This window comes from Ictidomys tridecemlineatus, chromosome 11 (genome assembly GCF_052094955.1).
Source record: "Ictidomys tridecemlineatus isolate mIctTri1 chromosome 11, mIctTri1.hap1, whole genome shotgun sequence".
Classification (NCBI taxonomy): Eukaryota; Metazoa; Chordata; class Mammalia; order Rodentia; family Sciuridae; genus Ictidomys; species Ictidomys tridecemlineatus.
Window position 1 is genome coordinate 50,341,972 of NC_135487.1, and position 23,784 is coordinate 50,365,755.

General features: G+C 38.6%; 1 protein-coding gene across 1 annotated transcript in view; it reads left to right on the plus strand.

Annotated features, from left to right (window-relative positions):
• Window positions 1-23,784, plus strand: part of Cachd1 (cache domain containing 1) — a 204,412-nt gene that overhangs the window by 102,345 nt on the left and 78,283 nt on the right. Inside the window, exon 3 of the mRNA XM_005337719.4 lies at window positions 4,704-4,852. Within this exon, the coding sequence (XP_005337776.2) occupies window positions 4,704-4,852 (149 nt within the window). The remainder of the gene's footprint in view (window positions 1-4,703; window positions 4,853-23,784) is intronic.

Sequence of the window (23,784 nt, forward strand, 5' to 3'; positions counted from 1 at the left end):
GACAAGGTCACTGTTCCTGCTGTAAGGTTCTTTAAAGGATTAAATTGTATATGCATGTGAAATGCTTTGAACAGTGACTTAACATATAGCACTCAGCAAATGCTGTCAACTGGTTTTTTGTTTGTTTGTTTTAATAGGAGGCAGTATAGGATGTCACTGCATGAAAGATTGGGGAATTTCAGACTGAGAGGTGAAGGGAGCATGCATGTGAGACCTGTCGTCATGGGTATCTGGACTCTGTATAAGCTGCCTCCACTGAGGGGATCCAGCTTGGGGCCCTGGGGCATGGCTCAGTGGTAGTGAGTGTTCAGCCTATGGAAAGCCCTTGGTTCAGTTCCTAGCATCAGTGGGAGCAAAAAAGCATTCAGCTTGAGGTCAACCCTAATCAGAAAGCGGGAAGAAGAAGTCTTCTCTCCCATCTCTCACCTAACCAAGCCCTCCTCTCTCCCATCAGTCAGACCCACCATCCCAAGGAGCAGTCAGTTCCACAGCCAACCCAGGGCCAGGGGCCTTCTAACAATCTCTTTTGTGTCTTACCTGCTTATGTTCACAGGATTTCCTGACCTATGAGATTTGTTGTATTTTAATATCTTAAATCACCATTACAACTTTTTCTTTCTTTTTTTCTTTGTTTGTTTTAAGATTTGTTTTACTGAGGTGCCATAGCTAAGCAAGAAAACACAAAGGTTTTACAGAAAAGACACTCCTGAGTTTGAATAAGTGAATGACTCTTTCACTTATTTTGTGACTTTGGGCTAGTTACTTAACCTCGCTGACATAAAATGAGAATACCTGCACTGTAGAGTCATCATGCCTGGTATACAGTAAATAAGTATCTCTATATGATAGCTATTATAATTTTCTGAAGAACCCTGAAGTCTCTTTGTGACAGGAGTACAGTCCACAGGGTACAATCTTGATCATTTTGATGAACTAGATGCAGTGCTTGAATTAGAGCAGCTTTGTTCAGCTTAGCTTTAGTATATTTCCCTTAGGATAAAATTTCTGTCTATCCGTGGATGTTTCAGTTATCTGTTGCTGCATAACAAACTGCCCAAATCTTAGTGGTATAGAAAAAAAAACATTCTTTATGCATAAAGATTCTAGAGCTCAAGAATTTGGACCAGGCTCAGCAATGATGGCTTACTTCTGCTCCATATAGTCTAGAGAGACATCAGGGGAGACCCCAAGGGCTAGAATTATTGGAGACCTCTTGACTCATGGCCAGAACCTGTGCTGAGAAGACTTGAAGGCATGTTCTTCCAAGGTCTCCAACCAAGCACGTACTATTGCCTGTCAGTTGTCTTGGATTTTTTACAGCATGATAGCCAAAAGCTACCATGAGAGTGAGCATCCCAAGAGACACTGGTGGAAAGCTGCATGGCCTTTCACTATCTCTCTTTAGCAATTACACAGTATCACCCTGTCTATACTGGCAGAAGCCATCATAAACCTACTCAAATTCAAGCAATGAGGATAGGAAGAATGTAGACCCCACTCTCAAAGGGGAGACATGGTTAAGAATTTGCAGCAAAATTTTATGAAAAGTGCCACACTGCATTTATGGTTCCATCTTGAGACATGTTAGGTCTCCTGGCTTCTACTTATAGCAAAGCAAGCCATATAACCTGTATGGCAAGTTCTCAGCACTGCCTTTATATAGCAAAAGCAGCCAATACAATATGCAAACACATGAGTGTGTTCCAATAAATTTTTGTTTGTGGATACTGAAAGTAGGATTCCATGTAATTATTAAATGTTATAAATAGTATTTTTAAAAAGAAAAACATTTAGCTGGGGATGTAGCTTAATGGTAGAACTTACCTAATATGCCCAAGGCCCTAGATTCAATCCCTAGCACTGAAGAGGTGGGGGAGGGAGGGAAGTCAAGCAATACAGTAAAGGGGGAAAACAATACCAAAAAGAAACCCAAACTTTAAAATGTGAGAATCATTCTTAGGTCGAGGCCTATATAGAAACAGGCCTTGGACCAGATGAGAATATTTAACTCTTAAAAGATCTGACTTTTAATGGTTAGAATTTACCAAATGTGTAAAAGAAACTCCTGGGCATTTCTCAAGTGAAGTTGATTCCAAATTTTATTTTATTTTAATGTGAAATGGCGAAGATACTGTTTGGAAATTCATTTTTTTCAAGTATACTTTATCTTCATTCTGTTCCAAAACATTTGTTACCGAGTGATAGACTATACTCTTGATCCCTCTAGATAGCCACTCATGATATTTATGTTAATCAGAAGTCGGAACCTAAAAAAAGATAGAGCTTCTTCTTGATGGTGTAGCTATAAACATATATTGTTGTATATTCTAAAAATAAATATCCTATGGTTTTAAAGAAATTGTTCATCATTAGACCAAAGGATAAGCTTAATAACTCTTAGTCATATATATATATATATATATATATATATATATATATATATATATATATATATGACTCATGAGGTGCTTTTTGAATGCCTACAGTACTAGATGCTGAAGATACAGAGGCAAACATATATGGCAACTGCTCTTGCAGAGCACACAGTCCAGAGGGAAAACTGGTCATTAAACATGTAATAGCATTAAGAAGCAGTGTGCATTGTAAGAGGGGTGTGCCAGGTACTGGGAGAGTATGTATTAGGTCTTCCAGCTGGACCTGTTGCCTCCCATCCTTAAGCACCCACTGAGTGTGAGAATCTAGAAGAGGACCATTAGATCAGTGCCCTTGCCCAGCTGCACATCTACTGATAATGCTGAGCAGTCCTATATTTGTATTTAAACTATGTTTAAAGGTGTAGGCCCCTACGATGGCTTCTTTTGTATTACTTTCAGGAAGGAACAACATAGGACAAAATGGAAATTTGTAAATTTGAAATTTATTACACCCTCCCCTCCCCCCATGAAGTGCCACTTTGAATGGATACAGAGTTAAAATAGAAGAGTTTAGGAACTGTTAGCTGAATTACTAATGGGGATAATTATTTTCGATTTTTCTCTAAACCCAGGTTTCTCAACTGAGACACTACAGATATTCTGGGCTGGATAATTCTTGCTTATGGAAAGCTATCCTGTGCATTGTGGAATGTTTAGGAGTATCCTTACTGCTACCTGTCCACTGGTACTTGTTTCCACTGAGTTTTGACAAGCAAAATTATCTCCCAACATTGGGAAATGTCCATTGGGGGGCAAAATCACCAATGGTCTGAACTAAAATTCAAGTGTTTGTATGTATTACTGTAGTGAGCCCAACCAGGAAAATCTGTATGTTATTAATAAATAGTAAGAGCTGTAGTTCAGGGAGTAGAATGGCAGGTAGACCGGATCATCTTCCACATACACAACTCCTCCTTTGAAAATGATGAAATGAATTTAGGCAACCCATCATCCAATTAAACATCACTCTTATATTCTTTTATGATGTCTGGAAGTTTTTCTAAACTTTATAATTTGTGCAGTTTTTAGGAAGGTTAAGAACCTCCCTTCTTTCATTGAGACTTCAAAAGCTCTAGAATTTCTCTGCAACAAAATCAACATTTAAAAATTGGCTTGAAAATAACAAGTGAAGATATTCTGCTTTGACTCCGTGTTCTCAGCCTGTATACTATTGGATTGTGCGAGACACATAACCCAAAGGAGATGATTAGTTCTCCTCTAGTATGCTGATAATGAATAGCTCTACAAAACCAATTAGCTATAATTCTATCAGTCATTTCATTTGGGTAACATTTTGTTTAAGGGGAAGAAAAACAACACTGTTTTCCTTGGAGATCTGTAATTAAGCTGTGGTGTTTGATGGGAACAGTGGAGGAGAAAATAGTGTGCTTACCAATTTGCTTTCATTATTCCCACATGAAAGTAAATCATGATAAAGTGTTCTGTTCACAACAGTTAAGAAAGACATTTGTCCATCTTGAAGGTGTAATAGGCCACAGACAATGCTATTTCTATTTATACATTTTGTTTTATATGGATGTCTGCGTTGTAAAACTCCCAAGAATTACCATTCACATGGAAGACTGAGAATGGTGTCCCTGGGGTTGTATATATAGCAGGAGGTAGTGAATGTCCTTCCCTTCCATCATGTCTCCTCCTCCCACCCTAAGTTCATGTGAATCCAGAACCACTAATAATGGAAAATGATTCTCCTCTTTTTTTTCTTCCAATCATTATTATTGCTCTGTAACTTGCAATGCCTACTGTCATGCCAACAATAATACCTGACTAGTCTTTTTTAAAAATATTTTATTTATTTTTTTAGGTGTAGATGGACACAACACAATGCCTTTATTTTTATGTGGTGCTGAGGATCGAACCCAGCTCCTGCCCGTGCTAGGCAAGTGCTCTACCGCTGAGCCACAATCCCAGCCCCACTGGCTAGTCTTTATTTCCTTTTTCCAGCAAGGCATTTTATGAATAGCTATTAATCCATTTGAATTTGTACACATGACAAGTTTGTAGTACATCATCATCTGTTATGAGAGAGAAACACTGTTTTATTTCTGTTTTCTTCTGTAACTTCGGGGCAGTTTTGCAATTTTTGTCTTAGCCCACATGGTGGATGAAGACCTTGGTGTTTTTTTTTTTTTTACCAGAATTTTTAACATATGCAGCTTGTGGCACAAATTAATCATTTTATTTGAAGGAGTACAATGGGTCGTTGTCTTGAACTTGCCATTTATTCTGCTTCCTGTCATCCCACAGCTAGCCAAAAAAATCCGTGAGAAGTTCAACCGGTACTTGGATGTGGTGAACCGAAACAAGCAAGTTGTGGAAGCATCCTATACAGCTCACCTAACCTCCCCGCTGACTGCAATTCAGGACTGCTGCACTCTTCCGCCTTCCATGATGGAGTAAGACTAACATTCTGTGTTGTTGATGCCACAAATTGAATCGCTCAGTTTAGTATTCAAAATACCTGTGTTTGGCCTGGGGCGGCACAGGCTGGGGAGGCTGATGCCGGAGGGTCACAAGTTCAGAGCCAGTGTCAGCAATTTAGCAAGGTCCTAAGCAACTTATCTAGACCCTGTCTCAAACAACAACTTAAAAAAAAAAAAAGGCTGGGGATGTTGCTCAGTGGTGAGTGCCCCCTGGGTTTAATCCCTGGTACTAAAAACAAAAACAAAAACCTGAGTTTGTTTATTGAAAAATATGCAGTTTGTGTCCTATTATTTAAGCTAGACCCTTTTTACATAGACAAGTGATTTAAAAAAAAAAAAAAGTAATGTGATTCAGTGTTCTGTAGCTACCAGCTTCCTGGATCTTCCTCGTCACCTTTTTGTGTGGTCAAATTCAGGTTCAGGAGCATTGACTATAGATTAAGTATGGATTCTACTGAATTTAGAAAACTACAAATGTTTTTGTCATGAGTCTGGGCTTAAGCCATGAAGAAGATAGTCCCACAGATTTACTTTAAGGGAGAGCTTTTTATCTTTGAAAGAGTAACAAAAAATTCAAAAATCTCACTTCACACTGTAGAAGATATGATCTTTAAAGCTCCCAAGGGAAATGTGATTTCAGATATTATTAAAAGAGGATTTTTGCACATTCGAGGATATTTCTGTTTATTAGCCTAGCAGTGTTTTCTTTCTGGAGGAGTTTAGGGTCATAGGATGCTGGAAATGTCATTGGAAAGTATCATTTGTGTAGAAAAACACAGAACTTAAGTTTTAATTTTAAGTTTGATTTGTCCTCTCTTTAGCCATGTGTCCTTAATCTACTTCTTTAATGTTTATTTTCGTGATTAGTTTATCAGTGTTGACAGTCTTGATTATACCAATTTGCTAGAGCTATTTATAATAGGTAAAAAATGTTAACATACTTTAAAATTATGAGCATAAATGTTAATAAGTATATGTTTTCCTCTTACATAATTAATGCTTTTGAGATTAGACAAGGGATGGATACACGACATAGGTTTTGGGTGGTTAAATGTTGTTTTGCTTCCACAGCAAGTTTTTACTTTTTGGATTTTAGGTGGATTTTATATGTAGCAGAGCATCGTCAACTCATTTTATTTCTCCATTTGTGTAGTGTTAAGATGAATCTTTCTCTGATTTGCCCTGGCTGTGGCCTCAAGAAGCTCATACTAGTTGTTCTCTAAACTAAATGTAAAGCTTACACAATTTGGAATGATACTCTCTGGGTAGGACATCTACCTCCAGCACATAATCCCCACAAGGCCTGGGATATTTGGAGTCTTTTTTTTCTGGAATGAGAACATTAATTAATTAACATAAATTAATCCCTTATTTCACAGGGTGCTGTGAGCATTCAGTGAAATCTAGTATGAAAATATTTTGTAAACTCTGATGTCTCCAATAAACACTAGCCAAAACATTTTTATGTTATAATGTTTCATATGAAGTACAATTTTCATATTGTAGTGAACATTTCATTTTTTATTAAGTTTTATCATAGGAACCTACACCTTCTATAATTGGGGACCAGTAACTTAATGTGTTGGACAAGTTTATCTCTTTTCTAGAAATGAGGGTCCAATTGACAGGGTTTGAGCCCCCCAGGAAAAAAATCATACTTAGGAAAGGAAGAAAATATAGTAAGAAAAAATCACTTGAGTTAGAAATAGACCTCCAACCCCCGGGTGGCAATGTCTGAACATATTTTCAGTTGTCACATCTGGAGGTAGGCAGGGATAGTTGCTACTGGCATCTAGCAGTAGCAGCCAGGGATACTGTTATGTATCCTAAAACGTACAGGACAGCCCTCCCAAAACAAAGAATTGTCTAGCCCCAAAGATCAGTAGTGTTAAGATTGAAAATCCCTGTCTTAGAAGATTAAGAATATTTCCATATATTCCCAGGTAGAACTAGTGCTCTTGATAAGATAGATAGACCAATCGATCAATCAATCAATCTATGGATCTTGAATTGACAACTTGCTACTGGGAAAATCTACCCTATTACTTGCCTACCTAGTGAAATTCTGTTGAAGTTTTAAGGAATAACTCTACAATTGCCCTTTTAACTCTCCCCCGGCCCCTCCTTATTTTCTTTGCCTCTGGAAGAATTACTAGCTCCCTTGTGTTTGTTCCCACAGTAATGTGCGTACAACTCTATATAGCATAAAACTTAATGTATCATACCTTGCTGGTGGTGAGTCTGCCTCCTCTGCTGTTTTGGGCAGGAATTACACCTCTTCCAGTTTTATTCTTGGTACCTGGCTATTGGGGTTAATAACTATTTTTTTGGAATCTGAATTGTTTTAAATATAAGGATGAGCAAGAAGATGCCTAGTCTCAAGAAATGTGTGAGTTATTGAAGGGTGGCAAATCCTAATAGGGCAAATTGTGATACAGCAGAGTGGTTCCTCAAAGCAGAGAACTGTACCAGGCAGGTTGTATCAAAAGTGATTCTGTGAATTTCAAACTATGCATTGTATTTGATCTGGCCATTCAGACATGTTCATAATGATAAAGAAAGTTAATGTAGTACCATGTAGAATATAGAAATTTGTAAATTCTCTAAATTTCTAATAATAGGAGGTTGGTATCACTTTCATATGTGTAAGATGGAAAGATGTAGCCATGCCGTTTAAGCTGACTTGTGAAAATGGTCAATATACAAACACGTGCACACACTGCAAACTCAGGGCTACTTACATTAACATGTTTTCAGGTAAAATCAGTGACTTTTATTTTGACTAGGTCAAGATAAGAGTTCAAGTCTGAAATAAAGACCAACTTATTTGGTAAAGCCAATCTACCTTTTGGTTACTATAATGAAACGTAAAATGTAGTTTCTGCCCCCAGGAACTTCTCATTTAGTTAAGGTTACTCCAAGAGATCTTTGTGGCACTACTTGAAAGATGTAGACTGAGCCAGCAGATTGGTTTGAGTTTTTCCACTGAATATTGGGTACCGTCTTCTCCCCTTGCTAAGAATAGCTGACAGAGCCAGGAACTGCTGTTTAGGGAGAGTTTTATAAAATCAAGGCAGTCCCAAGGGTAAAGCTGCATGATCAGAAGATGTACAAATGAGCAAAACAGGGATCCTCTGGTGACAGGTGAAAGAGATAACTGACAACAGCTGTTTGCAGCAGGAAGTGACAAGTGGGAACTGCCCTTCTCTTTCTCTTCGACCAAGGCTACTTGGCATGGCATAGAGCTCCCTTTCCAGGAAAATATGTGTAGGAATTTTTGAAGTGAGTCCTGAGAGGTGATGTTTTTCCAATGACTGCTGAACACAGGCACTCTCTAAAGAATTCCAGGAGCTCTTCAGCTTTTAAATGAAGATGCAAAAATCAAAAGAGCAGTAAATTGGTGGGATAATGAGGGTAGGAAACCTCATCTAGCTGCCACTGCCCCAGTCCCTCATAAACACTTTTATGGCTCATTCTGTCTGTTGAAGTATCCTGCTGAACACGTCTTCAGTTCATTGTTTCCTATATTTCAGTCCTGCTGTAAATGTCTACATTGTAAATCTCAGGGAGTTCACAGTGGAGTTAAGTGTAGAAAGAAAGAACTCTCAGTCTCACCAAATAGCCTAAAGGCATGATGAAAAATAGTGATTTTTGTTTTTTTTTGTTTTGTTTTGTTTTATGTCATAGCTCTTTGACTCAGTGGTTGACTTTGGAAGTCACAAATTCTGAACTTTGGTTTCCCCAAAGTTATGAAAACAATAGTACCTATCTCACAGGGTGGGTGTAGGGGAGGTGTCCTAAGGTTGTATTGACAGCAGCTTTATTATTGGATTATTATGTGCTCATTCTAATTTCCTCTTTTTTTTGGCAATCACCCAAATTTTTCTTTAAAAAATAAATACAGTTAAATTAAAAAAACTGAATTATTCTGAGTGAAAATACCCACTTGAATGTGACCAATATTGTGAAAGTGGTAGATATGAAAATGACTTTGTGAAAAATGAACTCAATATTATTACAGATTTCCTTCTGAGCTGTGAGATATTATAATTCTGAAAGCAAACTCTTCAAACTTTTTAATGCCCATCGCCTGTATCTGGCCATAGGCACATGTATTAATACTGCTCTTGTAATAAATGTAAGCAACTGAACCTCAGATAAAGGATGTCCACTCTTAGTTCTGGATCTTGTCCATCCTTAAGCCATCTGGGTCCTATAAACATTTTTTTCTAAAACTCAACCCTGGCCCAAAGCTACAATAGCAGCTTGTTACTCACATTTTAAGAGCCCGTGACCTACTGACCTTGCTTCTTCTCCAAATGTACTGAGGATGAATTAGAACTAAAACAATGTTTTTATAAATCATTTAAACCAATGGCTCATTTTTCACTTTTTGTTCTAGGCCAAGCTTTTCATTTCTACTGAGTTATAATCCATATTTGATTTTCTTCACTTTGACTTAATAGTGCATATTGAAAAAAATAAAATAAAATGCCCAGCTCTGAAGACCTGAAGGGTTTTAAAGAGTTTATTATAAAGAATTCTGCCCCATATACCCTGAAGGTTATATTATGATGACAACAGAGAGAATCTGCAAAGTGGCAGAAAATTGATTTTTCAGATGGGTTTGATACTTTCCTTCTCAGACTAGTCAACTCTTAAAAATTCTTGCTCAGGAGCCTTGGAAGTTAATGATTTTGCACAGTGCCTTGCATAGTGATTAGATACTCTGTCAATGTTTATTAAAGGAATGATCTGCAGAATTAGCATTCTCTAATATGGAAAAACAAATAGGTTAAGGCTCAAAGACAACTCATTTTCAATGCTATGACTTCACATAGCTTTGAGAGTGGGTTCATTTATTCATGTAACTTAATTAACAGCTTTCTTTGGGTTGGGTTAGTTGATGGCGGCAGCGGGGGTGGGGGTGGGGGGGAACATCTCTTGCAAGGAATACACAAACACAGAATTGTGCCCAGGGACTCTATCTGGCATGTAGGTATATTTTGTTTGGCCCTCACAGGTGTTTGAAAGTTTTTCAGATTTTTTTTAAAGTTTTTAAATCCATTGCCAGCATTTAAACTTTGGGAGATTATATATTTTTAAAAGTCAAATATTTGTGATCTCTTGAAAAATTCACATTCCCACTTGACAACAGTCCACTCTCAAGAAATGCCCCTCTGCTTTGAAGACTAGGTGTGTGCTCTCCCATTCACTGCAGTTCCCACCAGTCCGTGGTCTGAGGTATGACACCCAACCCATTTCCCCAGTTTTTATCACCTGCTTGGCCTATGGCAATATGTAAGTTTGCAACTCTTGATTTTAAGAGTTGTATGATGTTAACAGATTTGACTTAGAAAAATGTCTTGTCCATGTGAATTCCCTGCGATGCCTGCTTGAACTTCCATCTCCTTCTTTCAGGCTTTGAAAACTCTAACCCTTTTGCAGAACACTAAAGTTATCCATCCCCAAAAACCTGGTTTGCACAGAGATGAGGCTTATTGTGTGCTTCTGCAACCTTTGTTCAGTCAGCAGACCCTGCTGATTCTGGGCTTTTATATAAACCAATCAATAATTTTATCTTCCACATTTTTTAAGCCCTTTCTCTCTTCTGTTCTGAATTTCTCTTATAGATGTTACTGCCTGTTGGCATTTTTAAAACTTTTGATGCCTTTAATAAGGAGAGAATAAAATAGGATATCCTGGGAAAATGAACTCAAGATTTTTATTCTTTTTTTATATGTCCAATGGAGTTCAGTGTTGTTGTCCTCATTCACCTAAGGTTTGTTAACAGCCAGTCTTGGCAGGAATTGGCATTAGGGCATCTAGGTCTGGCTTGATGGGCAAAGTGATATTCTGGTGGAGCTAGAATCAGTAAGCAACTTCTTTCCAAGGCTCTGAAGCCATCCCCCTGGAGCTAGGAGACTTCAGCTGAATGATAATTCTCTATGCCCATCAGGGAGACTTTAAAAGCTTCACTCATTCCAAAAAATGAAGAAACTCTTGGAACCATTGACAATTGGATTCCTGCTATTTTATAGGGAGTTTTTGAGTTGGGCATCCACAAAGAATTATTCAGTCTCCAGGGAAGGCAAAATGGAACTCATTTCATTTTTTAAAAACCCAAATTTAGAGCATTCTTAGCTGGTACTCACTAGAACTTTCTGATTTGAGGAGTCAAGTCTTGTCACTCAACCTCTTGAGAGCATTGTGCTTCAAACAGAGCAGGTAGCAGCGGTTCTGAGGTAAGAATCACAGGCTCCTGGTTATATTTCTCTTGAATAACCACTGTCAGAATCCTGTGTGTCAATCTGGATTCTCCAAAGAAACAAAACCAACAGGGATATGTGAGTGTGCATTCATGTACAGAGAGAGACGTAGTTTTTGTTTTAAGGAATTGACTTATGTGATTGTGTAGGCACAAGTCCCATATCTGCAGCATAGACTGGTAGTCTGGAGACCCACAGAAGAGCTGTAGTTCAAGCCCCAAGACAATCTGCTGGGAGAATTTCTTATTGCTTATGGAGATCATTGTTTTGTATTTTTTAATTTTCTACTAAGGCCTTCAACTTGATTGGATAAGGCCCATCCACATTTTGGAAAGTAATCTGATTTTCTCAAAATCCACAATTTAAATGTTAATTTCAGCCAAAAAAAAAAAATTCATCACAGAAATATCTAGAATAGTGTTTAACCACATAACCACATATCTGGATAGCAAGTGATACATCAAATTAATCATAATATCCTTAGAGAAAGGATAGAAAATTGAACTGTAAAACCTACTATGGAAATTAAAGTTTTATTAATCTTCAGATTGACAAGAGGCTGCCACCTCTTACTCCTAGAAAGTTCTGCTGTGTTCTTCTTTATTGCTCCCTTTTGAAGGTCAATGCTCAGGTTAATGAATCCCTGGAAAGGTGTCTCAGTATTTAAGAAATTTTTTTCCCATGTAAATTGGTTATATATCTTGTAACATGATTTAAATAAATTTCTATATTAGTATACCTGGTTCTTTAAAAGCATCATTGATACCATACAAGCCCAAAATAAGTTATTAAAGATTTGGGTTTTTTTAAATTTTAATGATTAACATGCTGACTCATAATATTCAGATTCTTATGCTAGGCTCTTTAGGAATTTATAATAGATTTAAATGATATAATTTCCATTCTTCAGGGACCTAACTTCAAGTCAGGGTTTTTGTTTGTTTTTAAACTAAACTCGAAAATGAGAGAAAACTCTTTTAAATTTATTTATTTAATGTTCGTGGTGCTGGTGATCAAACTCAGTTGCATGCTAGGCAAGTTCTCTACCACTATGCTACAACCCCAACCCTTATTATTATTATTTTTAATCATCTCAGACCCTACCTTGCTGGAAATGAAATATCTTAAATAGTAAAGACAGTTTTCTATTCACTTTAAGTTCAGTTGTGATACAGATTATGCAGTAGTAATTTAGTGCTAAGACTAGATGAATCTATACATTGTGCTACTTTGCTGTGTCAACTTAAGAAGTTCATTTAACTTCTTTGGTCCTCAGTTTTCTTAACTATAAAATGTGCAGTTTGAATTACACTCTAGAAACCCTTCCAACTCTCAAGATTTATTTAATTTCCTCTAAACATCTTAGGAGGGTTGTTTTTTAACTGGAGCCATTTGCCATTAGAGGCAACTTTTCCTACTGTTCAAATTAGTGAATTCTGAATTCCACGAGGGCACTTGTTTTCTTTCCTTTTTGAAAGTTACCTAGAAAAAAAGAGAGATACTATGCAGCAGAACCTACAGAACTTAAGTCAATTGATCATTCATTCATTATTTTTTAAGTAAAGCTTTGTGGAATGGTTTATGAAATAAGTACTTCTGCTGCATGTTGAAGTAGGGAAAAGATCAGAACATTTGGAAATATGGAGGAAGAGATTTCCTGGACCAAGGGGCTAACATGAAGAAAATCCCATGGATGGAAATAGCCAGGAGCGCTGAGATGGACCTGTTTGGAGCAAATGATAGAAGAGGCAGCTAAGAAGTTGAACTGCCTATAATCTGTAATCCCAGCTACTCAAGAGAATGAGGCAGGAGGATTGCAAGTTCAAGGCCAGTCTGAGCCACTTAACCAGACCTTGTCTTAAATAAGAAATATAAAGGGCAGGGGATGTAGCTCACTGGTAGAGCACTCCTGGTTTTGATCCCCACTACCATGGGTAGGGGGGCGGGGAGAAGAAGTTGGATTAATATCAGATCATAGAGGATCTTAAATGCTAGACTGAAGAATCTGAATATTGTTCAGTAGGTTTCAGGCTTCATACATGAAATAAAGGACAGTGTGTAATCTTCATAATATCTTTACAGTCTGACACATGGTAGATAATAAATATTAGTCGCTCAATGAGGCAATTAATTTAAGAATTTTCAGAATGGGAGTAAAAGAATGAGACAAAATTAAATGAATTTTACTTGTTAACTATGTAACAACTGGAAGACCTTTCCGATTTCATTTATGTAGGCAGAGAGCAAGAACAGACCTGAACTTGGAAGTTGGTACACACTGTCTGAGGTTTGGAAGAGGCCTGGGGAACTATATGCATGGCAGTACCACAAGCAGGGGGTTATTTATTTGCATTTTGTGTGCTCTTTCCTCTTAGTCACTTGAATTCAGGGACCCTATCAGATTCAACTTGGCATCAAATACCTTGCTTAAATGGGTGTTGTATAAATACATGTCAAAGAAGTTAGTGCACAGTAGCATATGTGAGTTTTTTCCTTAGTTTTTGCCTAACAGCAGTGATGGTGCTGTCAGATTTATCAAGGTACTTTACCTCTAGGCAGAAATCAAGCAGTGTTGTGTTTTTATGGCCTTTAATAATAGTCTCTAATTTCATCTGAGCATTATCCAACGTTATAAGCTCTGATATAAAACTTACATTGATATTTTCTTATTTTTTTCAAATATATGTAATAAATATGTTATATGCATGGTGAATTTAAAAATCCACAATACCAAAGCCATGTCTGTATTATTTTAAACTCAACTTGCCTTTATCCTGTTGAAAGTAATAAATGTTGGAGACTTTGTACTAGATACTGTCTGGTAGACAAAGATGAATATAATCCTCCGTTATACCTTCAGGCGCGCCTAGGACACAAGTAGAGCAGGTTGTGGCAGACTGTGGCAAGTGCGTGACAGCCATGAAAAGACCATTTCAGAAGAGAAAGAGAATATGATCAGAGGCCTCTGATCATTTTGATGGAGAAGTGGTAGGCAATTACAACTTGAAGAGTAGAGCTTCCACAGACAGATCTAGAAGAATGCTTCAGATCAGAAAACAGCAGCACGTGTCCATAAAGCAATTGAGTATGGTGAGATGGCAGGCCCAGCTGGAGCAGTGGACAAGGGATATACTGCAGTGGGCTCAAAATCCTAGGTGCCTTAAACAGGTTTCTCTCTGTGAACAGTAGATTTTTAAGCAAGAAAAGGCTGTGGACAGGTCTGTCATTTGGGCAAATTAATTAGTGGGCAAGTGAAGAGTAACCAAGATGGAGAGGCAAGTTGCCTCTCATCAAGTTGGGCCAATTTGGTAATCACCAAGTACTGAAGCTTGGAGGGGCAACTGCAGGAAAGCAAATGGCACTGTGACACCGAGTGTAAAAACAGGGAGTGCAGAATATGTAGAATCTGGCAACTAGATTTTACTGGAGGTTTGTGTGAGGAGGAAGATTTTTTTTTCTTTTTTCTTTTGGCAGTAGGGGGGTGTTCAGTTTAAGTGGTGTCCCACCTCTGGGACGATGGAACTGAACAGGTTAAATTGAGCATCTTAGAGGATGAGGGTCTGCTACTAAAGGGCAAAAAGATGGACAAAAGATTTTTAAGAGGAAAAAGGACTTAGTATGAACATGCTGATTTGGATTTTGAGTTGCATGAAGATCACCCTTCGGAGATGTTTGGCAAGCAGTTGAGATTAACATACAGCATCATTTAATTTTCATCACCAAAATATTTTTGCCCCATAACTATGTTATGTGCATGGCAGCTCAGGTGTAGACTTATTTTTAATGCATTCTTATTTTAATTGACACATAGTGATTTTATGTGTTTATAGGGTACACTTTCATGTGCTATTACATGTATTCAATGTGTGATGATCAGATGAGGGTAACTGTTATATCTACCCCCAGGAATGTCTACCTTAATGTTTTGTATGAATGAATAGTGGAGTTTTTTTTTTTATAAAATGTTTCTAGATATAATAGCTGAACCCAATATGGGCAACACCTTTTTCTTTTCTTTTTCTACTCCATTTTAAAGATAGTGCACACGGACGAAGTAAAATACCTAACTCCACATGTTTTATTTATTATTATTACTGTTCTTATGTGAAATAAAACATTGTGGCTTAGCACGGAACTTTTGTGCTTATGACTCTTGTTCTTTTGTTCTGTGTCACAGGTCAAATAATCTGACAAGCTTGGTTCTGGACAACTGAGTTGTGTTTTGTGTTTTAGTTGCAAAGTACAGTGTGACAGTATGACAGATCTTACTCTTTCATGTTGGTCTCCCTCCCTTACCATCTCGTACTCCATTTCCAGTTTCTTTAACAGTTGCTGTTACCTGCAGGCAAAGTAAATGTTACCAATACAGCCTTTATGGATAGGACTGCCAGAAGGACTTGGTTGAGCTCAAAATTCAAGGAAGCAGAGCACTTTGTCTTTCTGAAAACCTACTCAGTTACATTGTGTAATTTATATAAAAAGAGTAACATGTTTATACCTCAGTAAATACTTTCTTATTTTTTTATTTCTGTAAATATTAATTCATTTACATTACATCCTCTGTGTGATTTCTGAACAACCTGGTTGGATAGGAACTATTTCTGCCCAAGGTGGGGCCCTTTCCATCTTACACATACAGAAAGAGGATCAGAGAGATTGTGGGAGTGAGTTTGGTTTCCTGATGCCAAATGTGGTTCTTTATTAATGATAAAGTACTTTGACTAAAGGTAAAATTGGAGTGGTTCTTTTGCCATTGAAATGTGTTCCTTCTTGGAATTTCTGTTGAGGCTATTGAATGAACATTCATGATTCTAAATTGATTGAGTAGAAAACCCTTGTAGTCTGGCTAGTTTGTTTCCCAGTCTAAAGCCATGTTCCCACAGCAGTTTGTGTGATTTCTGTGTGTGTGTGTGTCTGTCTGTCTGTCTGTCTGTCTGTCTGGCTGTGTGTATCTGTGTGTGTCTGTGGTACTCTTGGTGAGCACCTCACAGTGCGGTAGAAAGCACCTGCCTTTGGCTCTGCTGAGAATTTGCTTTCTGGATTTCTCTGAGTGACCTTCACTGGCAGAGGCCTGGGAGACCTGCCTCATGGCTTCCAGCATTGAATTTCACCAGCTGCCTTTTATGGATTTTAGGCAGAATTGGTTAGGAATTTTCTTTCTTTTAAAAATCTGATTTTTAAAGCAAACTAGCTAGTCAACTAAGAAATAGATCCCATCATAGCTGAAAACCAAAAACCTCCCCCTAAGCTTTTTGTGTGTTTTATTGGGCTGAAATAGCAAAGTGTTTTCAAAGAAGACCTAGATTTAAAAACCATTCTGCTTCTTTCTTGGGACTTGCTTTATCTGGTATGGTGATTTGCATTTCTATCTTAATACTCATTATTTTATTAACTTTTTAATGTTGAGTTAAAGTCTCAGCCCTCTAGGTTTTCTACTTTTATTCATTCAGCAGATAGTGACTGAACTCTTCCCTGGTCTGACCGTGGGCTAGGCCTGAGATGAGGAGGCAGAAGCAAAGAGCTCTCTCCCTTTGTGTCCTCCAAGCAAGAAAAGCATCCAGATAAATATCTGTAAAGTGAGTTGAGGCATTACCAGAGTGCAGGTGACTAGTGGTCAGAGGCTCTAGGTAGCAGCATAAAGAGAGCTTGTGGATCCCACCAGGCCACTACTCCCTGCCTGTTTTTTCTTTGCAAAGGTGCCCTTATTTCTTATTCTTGTGCCCACATTCCAACCTACTGATGAGGAAGACAGGGATAAATGTTTGACATGGTTGTGGACCCACTTCCAGTTCCCCCTAGATGCCACCCTGTGCAATCTCCCAAGCTTTTGTGAAAAACAGATAATACTACCTGTTGGTGTATGGAAGGAAGACCTGAGATCACAAAGTCAGGGCCTCCTTGGTGATCTACTGTGATGGGGAAATGGTTAAAAAGAAATATGGTTGTCCCTATGATACTGAGACCTTGCTAGAGAGAGAGGTGCTTTTTACTCTGAAAGCCTTACCTTCCAAGGGCATTTGAAGTCAGCCCTTGTTTCCAGACTGGCTGAATTGCTGAACCCTGAAAGTTTAATCCTCATTACTGATAAGAACAAAAAGAATGTGACTTATCACTCCCATCTCTGCAGAGATGGAAGGAAAAAACATTTCTCGGAACATGATTACACGTTATTTGACAGCTTTTCAGTTTGCCCATTAATTTAGGTGTTTGAATAAGTAAACTCGTGGGGTGGGGGGGAGTCGAATATCATTGACTTTATAAATGGGATGGTTCCTTTTTGAAGAGATCCTACTCTTACCCTTTTCCTCCACCATTCAAACAGAGTTTAAATATTTGCCAGTGCAGATGTTTGATTTTTATCTTAGCTCTTTCTTTGTTTAACTTTATTCTCATGGGTGGTTAAGTGGAAGATAAGGGGGTTCTTGTTTAATTCTTTTCAACTGGTGTTGCTCAAATATTTGGAGAGCAACCTCTTCCCAGAAAGAATGAGCAGGCGGGAATCTGATTGAATGGAGGTGAAGAGCTGTGTCTCCAAGTCACAGCAAGCCAGACACTGTGAGGCTGTCACTAGGGCCAAGCTGTTTCTAGTGTCCACACCTTCCTTTAGAGGCTCCGGCAGCTACCAGTGAGGGCTTTTGGTCTCCTTTGCTTCCCAGAAAAATATGTGATGTTCTTAAAACAGCAGCAGCCACCAACTCCATTGAGAGCCTCGTGGGGTTTGTTTTACAGTTACTCCTGAACTGATAGCAGGTTTTGCTTTCAGTAGAAAGGATATTTTTTTAACCTTTTGCACTTGTCTCAGCATTTTAGCAGTGATTAGAAACAAGCAAACAAGTAAAAAATATCCCCTGCCCCAGTAGCCATCATTATATTAGCTTTGTATATGGACTCAGTCGCTTTAAGCCTTGCTCTTCAGAGAAATCCACAGGGATTTGCTTTTTAAATCATTGCCTTAAAAAACGTATCCACGAACAATACCGCATTTCACCACCACTCTTGCAAATCCACACAGGGGTGTGGTTTTTGTGCGCTATGTGATAAATTGGGCAGGCTTCCCTGGAAATGTTAAGGAAAAATCCAGGATTCAAAGTGATTTGCCCGGCAAATCACCTTCCCTAGGAAATTTAAACAAAGACCAAATAAGATTCAGGAAGTAAACCCCAACTGGTGTGTGTGTGTGTGTGTGTGTCTTTCATATCTTTTTCTTTCTAAACTGGGACTCCACTGCAAAGTTGATTTACACTGTGAATCGAGGCTGAATGAAATCCAATTGGAACTCACTTGAACACTGTTTTGATGTAAGATTCAAAGCTTCTGCAAATTTATTTTATCTTCTACATTTGCTGATCTCCTGCTTGTAAATCCTGTTGAAGGAGAATAAAAATGACTGCAGCCTGATGGGAATTAAATGTCTGAAGTTCAAAGCAGTTTGCACATCAGAGCAAACGTCAATCAAATGAACATCTTGCAAGGCAGGCAGGGAGTGAATTTCTCCATGGAGAAGAGATCAAAGTGGGAGTCACAGTTCTGTTTTCTCCCTCGGGATGCAGTTTCGATCAGTTGTTCATGAAAGTAAATCCAGAAGGAAGTTTTTTTTTCTTTTTTTCTTAAGGGGGCAAGAGATGGAGTTATTTCTCTTGAAACTGAATTTCAGGAACTGGTTTTTTTCTTATGAAAAGTATAGGAAGCAGTTTTAATCCAATATCTCCAGTATTTAGAGCCAAGGTCTAAAGGAGATTTAGATAGGATTTTTCTATTGCCATTACTTTTTTTTTTAAAAGCATGCATATAAAGAATGAAGTATACAAAACCTCTTAAAGTGAATTGCCACCTCATTTTACATGATAATCTATGATTTTTACTAGTTCTTGACCTTTTCATAAACCTGGAATTATATAAATGTGACTGGCAACTAATATACTTCTCAATGTGAAATCTTTTCATTTACTCCAAAGAGTCATTGACCTGCTTTATAAAGTATCTCAAGCGTGAACTTGATATTTCCCACAGTCTCCAAATCAGGGTGAACAGCATACTGCTTTTTATAAATCACTTTCCTCAAAGGCGCACGTGCATAAAACACATTCCTGTTTTTGGCTGAGGCAACTGTTCCTCCAGGGCCCAGAGGTAGCTAACGAGGATGGCTAAGCGTGTTTCACTCCTGTGCTGGAGTCAAGTAGGGTCTGGAATCCAGACAGAGCAGCAGCATTAGCGTGCGAGAGTGAAGGGCAGAGAGATGATCCCCTTTTACATTTGCTTGGAAGAATTCTCCTCCTAGCCTAGGTGGTCCACCTTTTCCTCCTATGTCTGGACACACTTTTCCTTCTGTATCTCTTAAGCCCCTACTGACACTTACTTCCTTACCAGACTGGCAGGTCAGTGGTGCAGTTAGTGAGAAAAGCAGCAGAGTAGGGCTTATTTCCAGGTTTTTCATGTGAACTTGGCCGGTGGATGGGTGTGTGTTCCGTGGCTGAGGTGCGGTACGCGTGAGAGAACTCAAAGCCATCCAATCTATTGTGAGATTAAGTAGCTGTTCAATGAATATTACTGAACAAAATGCCCAGAGCCTTCTGGTGACTTAGCTCTCTGCCCTTTCTCATTATTCAATCAGCCAATAAAAATTTATAGCATACCCCACATTCCCAGCAATATGTTAGACCTAAGAGAGAAAAATAAATTCTCAAGTAACTTACAGTCCCATTGGGGGAAACTAAGACCACTCAAGTACATGAAAGGTTCTAGAGAGAATTCAAGAGTTTTCAAGAGCTCCCTGGAGCAGGGAGGGGTATCAGTTAACAGGGATTCCATAGCAAAATCTTTTGGCATCTCATCCCCACTTAATGCACCTTTGTTTGGTAGGTGAGTCAAGCAAAATAATTGAGATAATTTGCTTGTTGTTTACAACAAATCTTTTCAATGTTTGCATATTCACGGGCCTTCCCCCACTAAAATTTGTATGTTGAAACCTAACCACCAATGTGATCATCTGAGGAGAAATATTAGGGGCCTTTGGGGAGTGATTAGATCATAAAGGCGGAGCCCATGGGTAGGATTAGTGTCTGTACAAAAGAGGCTTCTGGGAACTGCCTGGCCCCTTTCACTGAAGAAACCGTGAGAAGGTGTCATCTCTGAGCCAAAAAGTGGGCTTTCACCCAATACTGAATCTACTAAAGCCACAATCATGGACTTCTTATCTTCCAGAAATAAATGTGGGTTGTTTATAAGTCACCTGGTTTATGGTGATCTGTTACAGCAACCCAAATAGACTAAAGTAATTCATTTGTATTTTGTTGATAAAAGCAGAATCTAAACAACCTGTGTCCAATGGATACGACTATGATACTATGATAAGCCCGATTCCAAAGGAACATAAAAATTAAGGGGAAAAAAAGTCATATGTTTAAAAAACAGATTCGTCAGCTTGAAGGAGGAAGGACTTACTATCAGCTGGACTGATGGGAGGAATTTGAGAGAGGAAGATGAGTTGAGCTGAGCCTTGAAGAACAGGTGCAGTGGAACTGGAGAGTCTGAGGTGGATCCAACAGGAAGTACCTGTTGAGGGACCAGTGTGATAACAAGTGTAGGCTGGGAGTTAGTGGAAGAGCAGGCTCTTAGGTTATTTTTATTTTATTTTATTTTTGTAGTCGTAGATGGACAGAATGCCTTTATTTTGTTAATTTTTTATGTGGTGCTGAGGATCAAACCCATTACCTCACGCATGCTAGGCAAGCCCTTTGCCACTGAGCTACAGCCCTAGCCCTGGGTAGATTATTGATGACAAGTACTACATCATGAAACTCTTTTATGACTGACAAATGTTTACTAAGCACGGACTTTTGTTAATGAGTCACTTCCATTTTTATTGTTGTAAAATGTTCTCTTTAATGTTTTTAAAGATGATCTTCGCAGTGAAGGAAGTAAAGTGATCCATAGTAATAGTTCCCCTCGTCTCCTTGGTTCCCCTGAACCAGTTATCATTTCACAAAAGCCCAAGGAATCTAAGCCTCCAGGGTGATCACAGAGGTCCTGGCCATGGACGCTCCATCCAGGCAGACAAGGCTCTTATGCAAGCCTACACTTTTCCTGGGATGATTTTTCAGTACCCATCCTGAGTTGCCCCTTTCTGCAAGTTCTCCCTTATGCATCACTTAAATGAGACAGAATGGTGTGTGACTCATCCCTGGAAAGGAGTTGGGTTGTGGATTCAAGTCTGTCTTAGGTCCCTGACTTGCTATGTGACCCTTAGTGCCATTTTTCTCTACCACGAAAGGGGTTCATAATTTGTATAGCAAAGTTCAGTGGTGAGATTGTGAGATGCAGACATACCTAAAAACTACTCTGTCCTCTTTGAGTCCAAATCAAACTGGAAGATCCTCTGTCCCTAGTCTCTTTTAGGCATACTGGAAAACTGAGAAATTTGATTGCTTTATTTCTAAAAGAATTTTCATGGCAGAAGCAAAGGGCTCTTCATCTTGGTTTGGAAGAGTGTTTCTTTTTTCTCAGAGGCTGTCAAAAGTCAAATTCCTGTACCTTACCCCAGCCTCACTAAAATCAAACTCTCCAAGGATAGATCCAGGAATCCACATTCCAGCATGCTTCCCAGGTGACTGTGGAGTAGCTAGAATTTCAGTCATTTATAACCATTCAAATGAGTCACATGCCTGCCTTGCTAAGATTTCTGGATCCTGAGAAGAGTCCAAAAACCAGGGCCAGGCTCCATGGATATTCATGAAAGACCAGCTAATAGGAGCACCTACTTTTGACAAGAACAGTGCTAAGTATTATGTACAAAATGGTGAGCAAAACTAACAAGATATAGTGTCTGCTTTCCTGGGAAACCTTTCTATTTATAGCACCTGATCTATAAAATCTATCTATAAAAAGTACACAAACAAGCCAGGCACAGTGGCCCATGCAATCTGTAATCCCAGCAACTCGAAAGGCTGAAGTAGGAAGATGGCGAGTTTGAGGCTTCCCTCAACAACTTAGTAATACCCTGTCTCAAAACAAAATACAAAAGAGGGTTGGGAAGTAACTCAGTGGTAAGTGCCCCTGGGTTTAAAAAAAAAAATACACAGAACCATAAATTTAAAATTGTGTTTTGAGAGAATATGGAAGTACTGTATAAAAGCTTGGGAAGTCACCCACTGTCAGAATAGGTCTTCCTAAGGAACTGGTGTGTGAACATAGCCCTGAAGGATGAGGAGGTAAACAGTCAAAAGACCCTTCTAGACTTCTTCCCTTGTCCAATACGGCAACTGTTCTTCAGTCACTATTCATCTTAAAGATTAAATAAAACAGGAAATTTGGTGTCTGACTTACACTAGTCACATTTCCAGTGCTTAGTAGCCACATGTGGGCTACACTATACTGGGCAGTGCAAAGACTGTGCCTATTCATCATCTTGGAGAATTCCCTTGGCCTGCCCTGGTCTAGACCAGGGGTGGTGAAACAAGTCTGACACACCACCTACTTTTGAAAATGAAGTTTTATTGGAAGCCAGCCACACTCAACTCTTTATATATTCTCTGTGGCTGCCTTCCCACTATAATGGCAGAGTTGAATAGTTGCAACAGACCTTATGGCCCAACAAAGCCTAAAGTATTTATTTTCTGGCCTTCTATAAAAGTGTTTCATAAAGAAACTGCCTTTTCATGGTTAGCTAGCACATGAAGAGGAGTGAGATTATGGTGATGCTGCTTTGCCAGCACACACACACACACGGGCAGCTGCTGTTGTGTTAATCTCTTCTTTTTTCTCCCCATCTGTGGCTTTTAAGGCAGCAGTCTTCTCGTCTAGACAAATTGGAGCAGGTCCAAGGAAGAGCAACTTTGTTGGTGAAGCAACTGTGTCCTTTGAGTCACAGTTCAGGTTGATGTAATTCTGCACTGGGCTAGAGGCTAGAGTAAAGGACTCCATGTTTTTCCCGTTTTTGTGGTGCTGGGGGGTGGAAGCCAGGGCTTCATGCATGGTAGGCAAGTATTCTATCCATGGGCTACAGCCCTAAAGGACTGTGAAATTCAGTTATCTCCTTCTTTGAGGTGCTGTGAAACAAAACAAAACTTTTAACTTCTGCTGTTGAAAAACTGACGTACTTCATGAAATTCTAGCTTCCTTGTTTATTCAACCAATGTGATTTTAATCATTCATATCTATGATGAGATGTGACCAACAGACAATGGAGTTCAAGATCAAATGGATCTTGATTTTGAAGAGCACCTCTCCTAAGTTATGTGCTCATGGAATTTCATTAATTACACATTTTACCCCAAGTTTTAAAAAATCCTAATATAAGCTTGAGTTCTTTTGAGTATCTCAAAGAAACTTCAGGAGACCTCTCATCTGAAACCTAAACAAGTTACATGGAAGTTTAAAATCTCTTTTGATACATTTGGATTAGATTTGCTTAAAAATACTCTTAATGACTATATATAAATTTATTGGCCCATGTTCCTCATACATTTTTTTCAGATTGTTGTTTTCTCTAGCAAATGAGCAATTGATTACTAATAGGTATTGTTGATCTGCTATGATCCAGAGTTGTACTGTTGTTTTGCCTATGATAGTAGCATTGTACTACCACACTGAAAATCAAAAAAGACCTTGGCCTTATTTGCGTTAAAGTCTAGCAGGTAG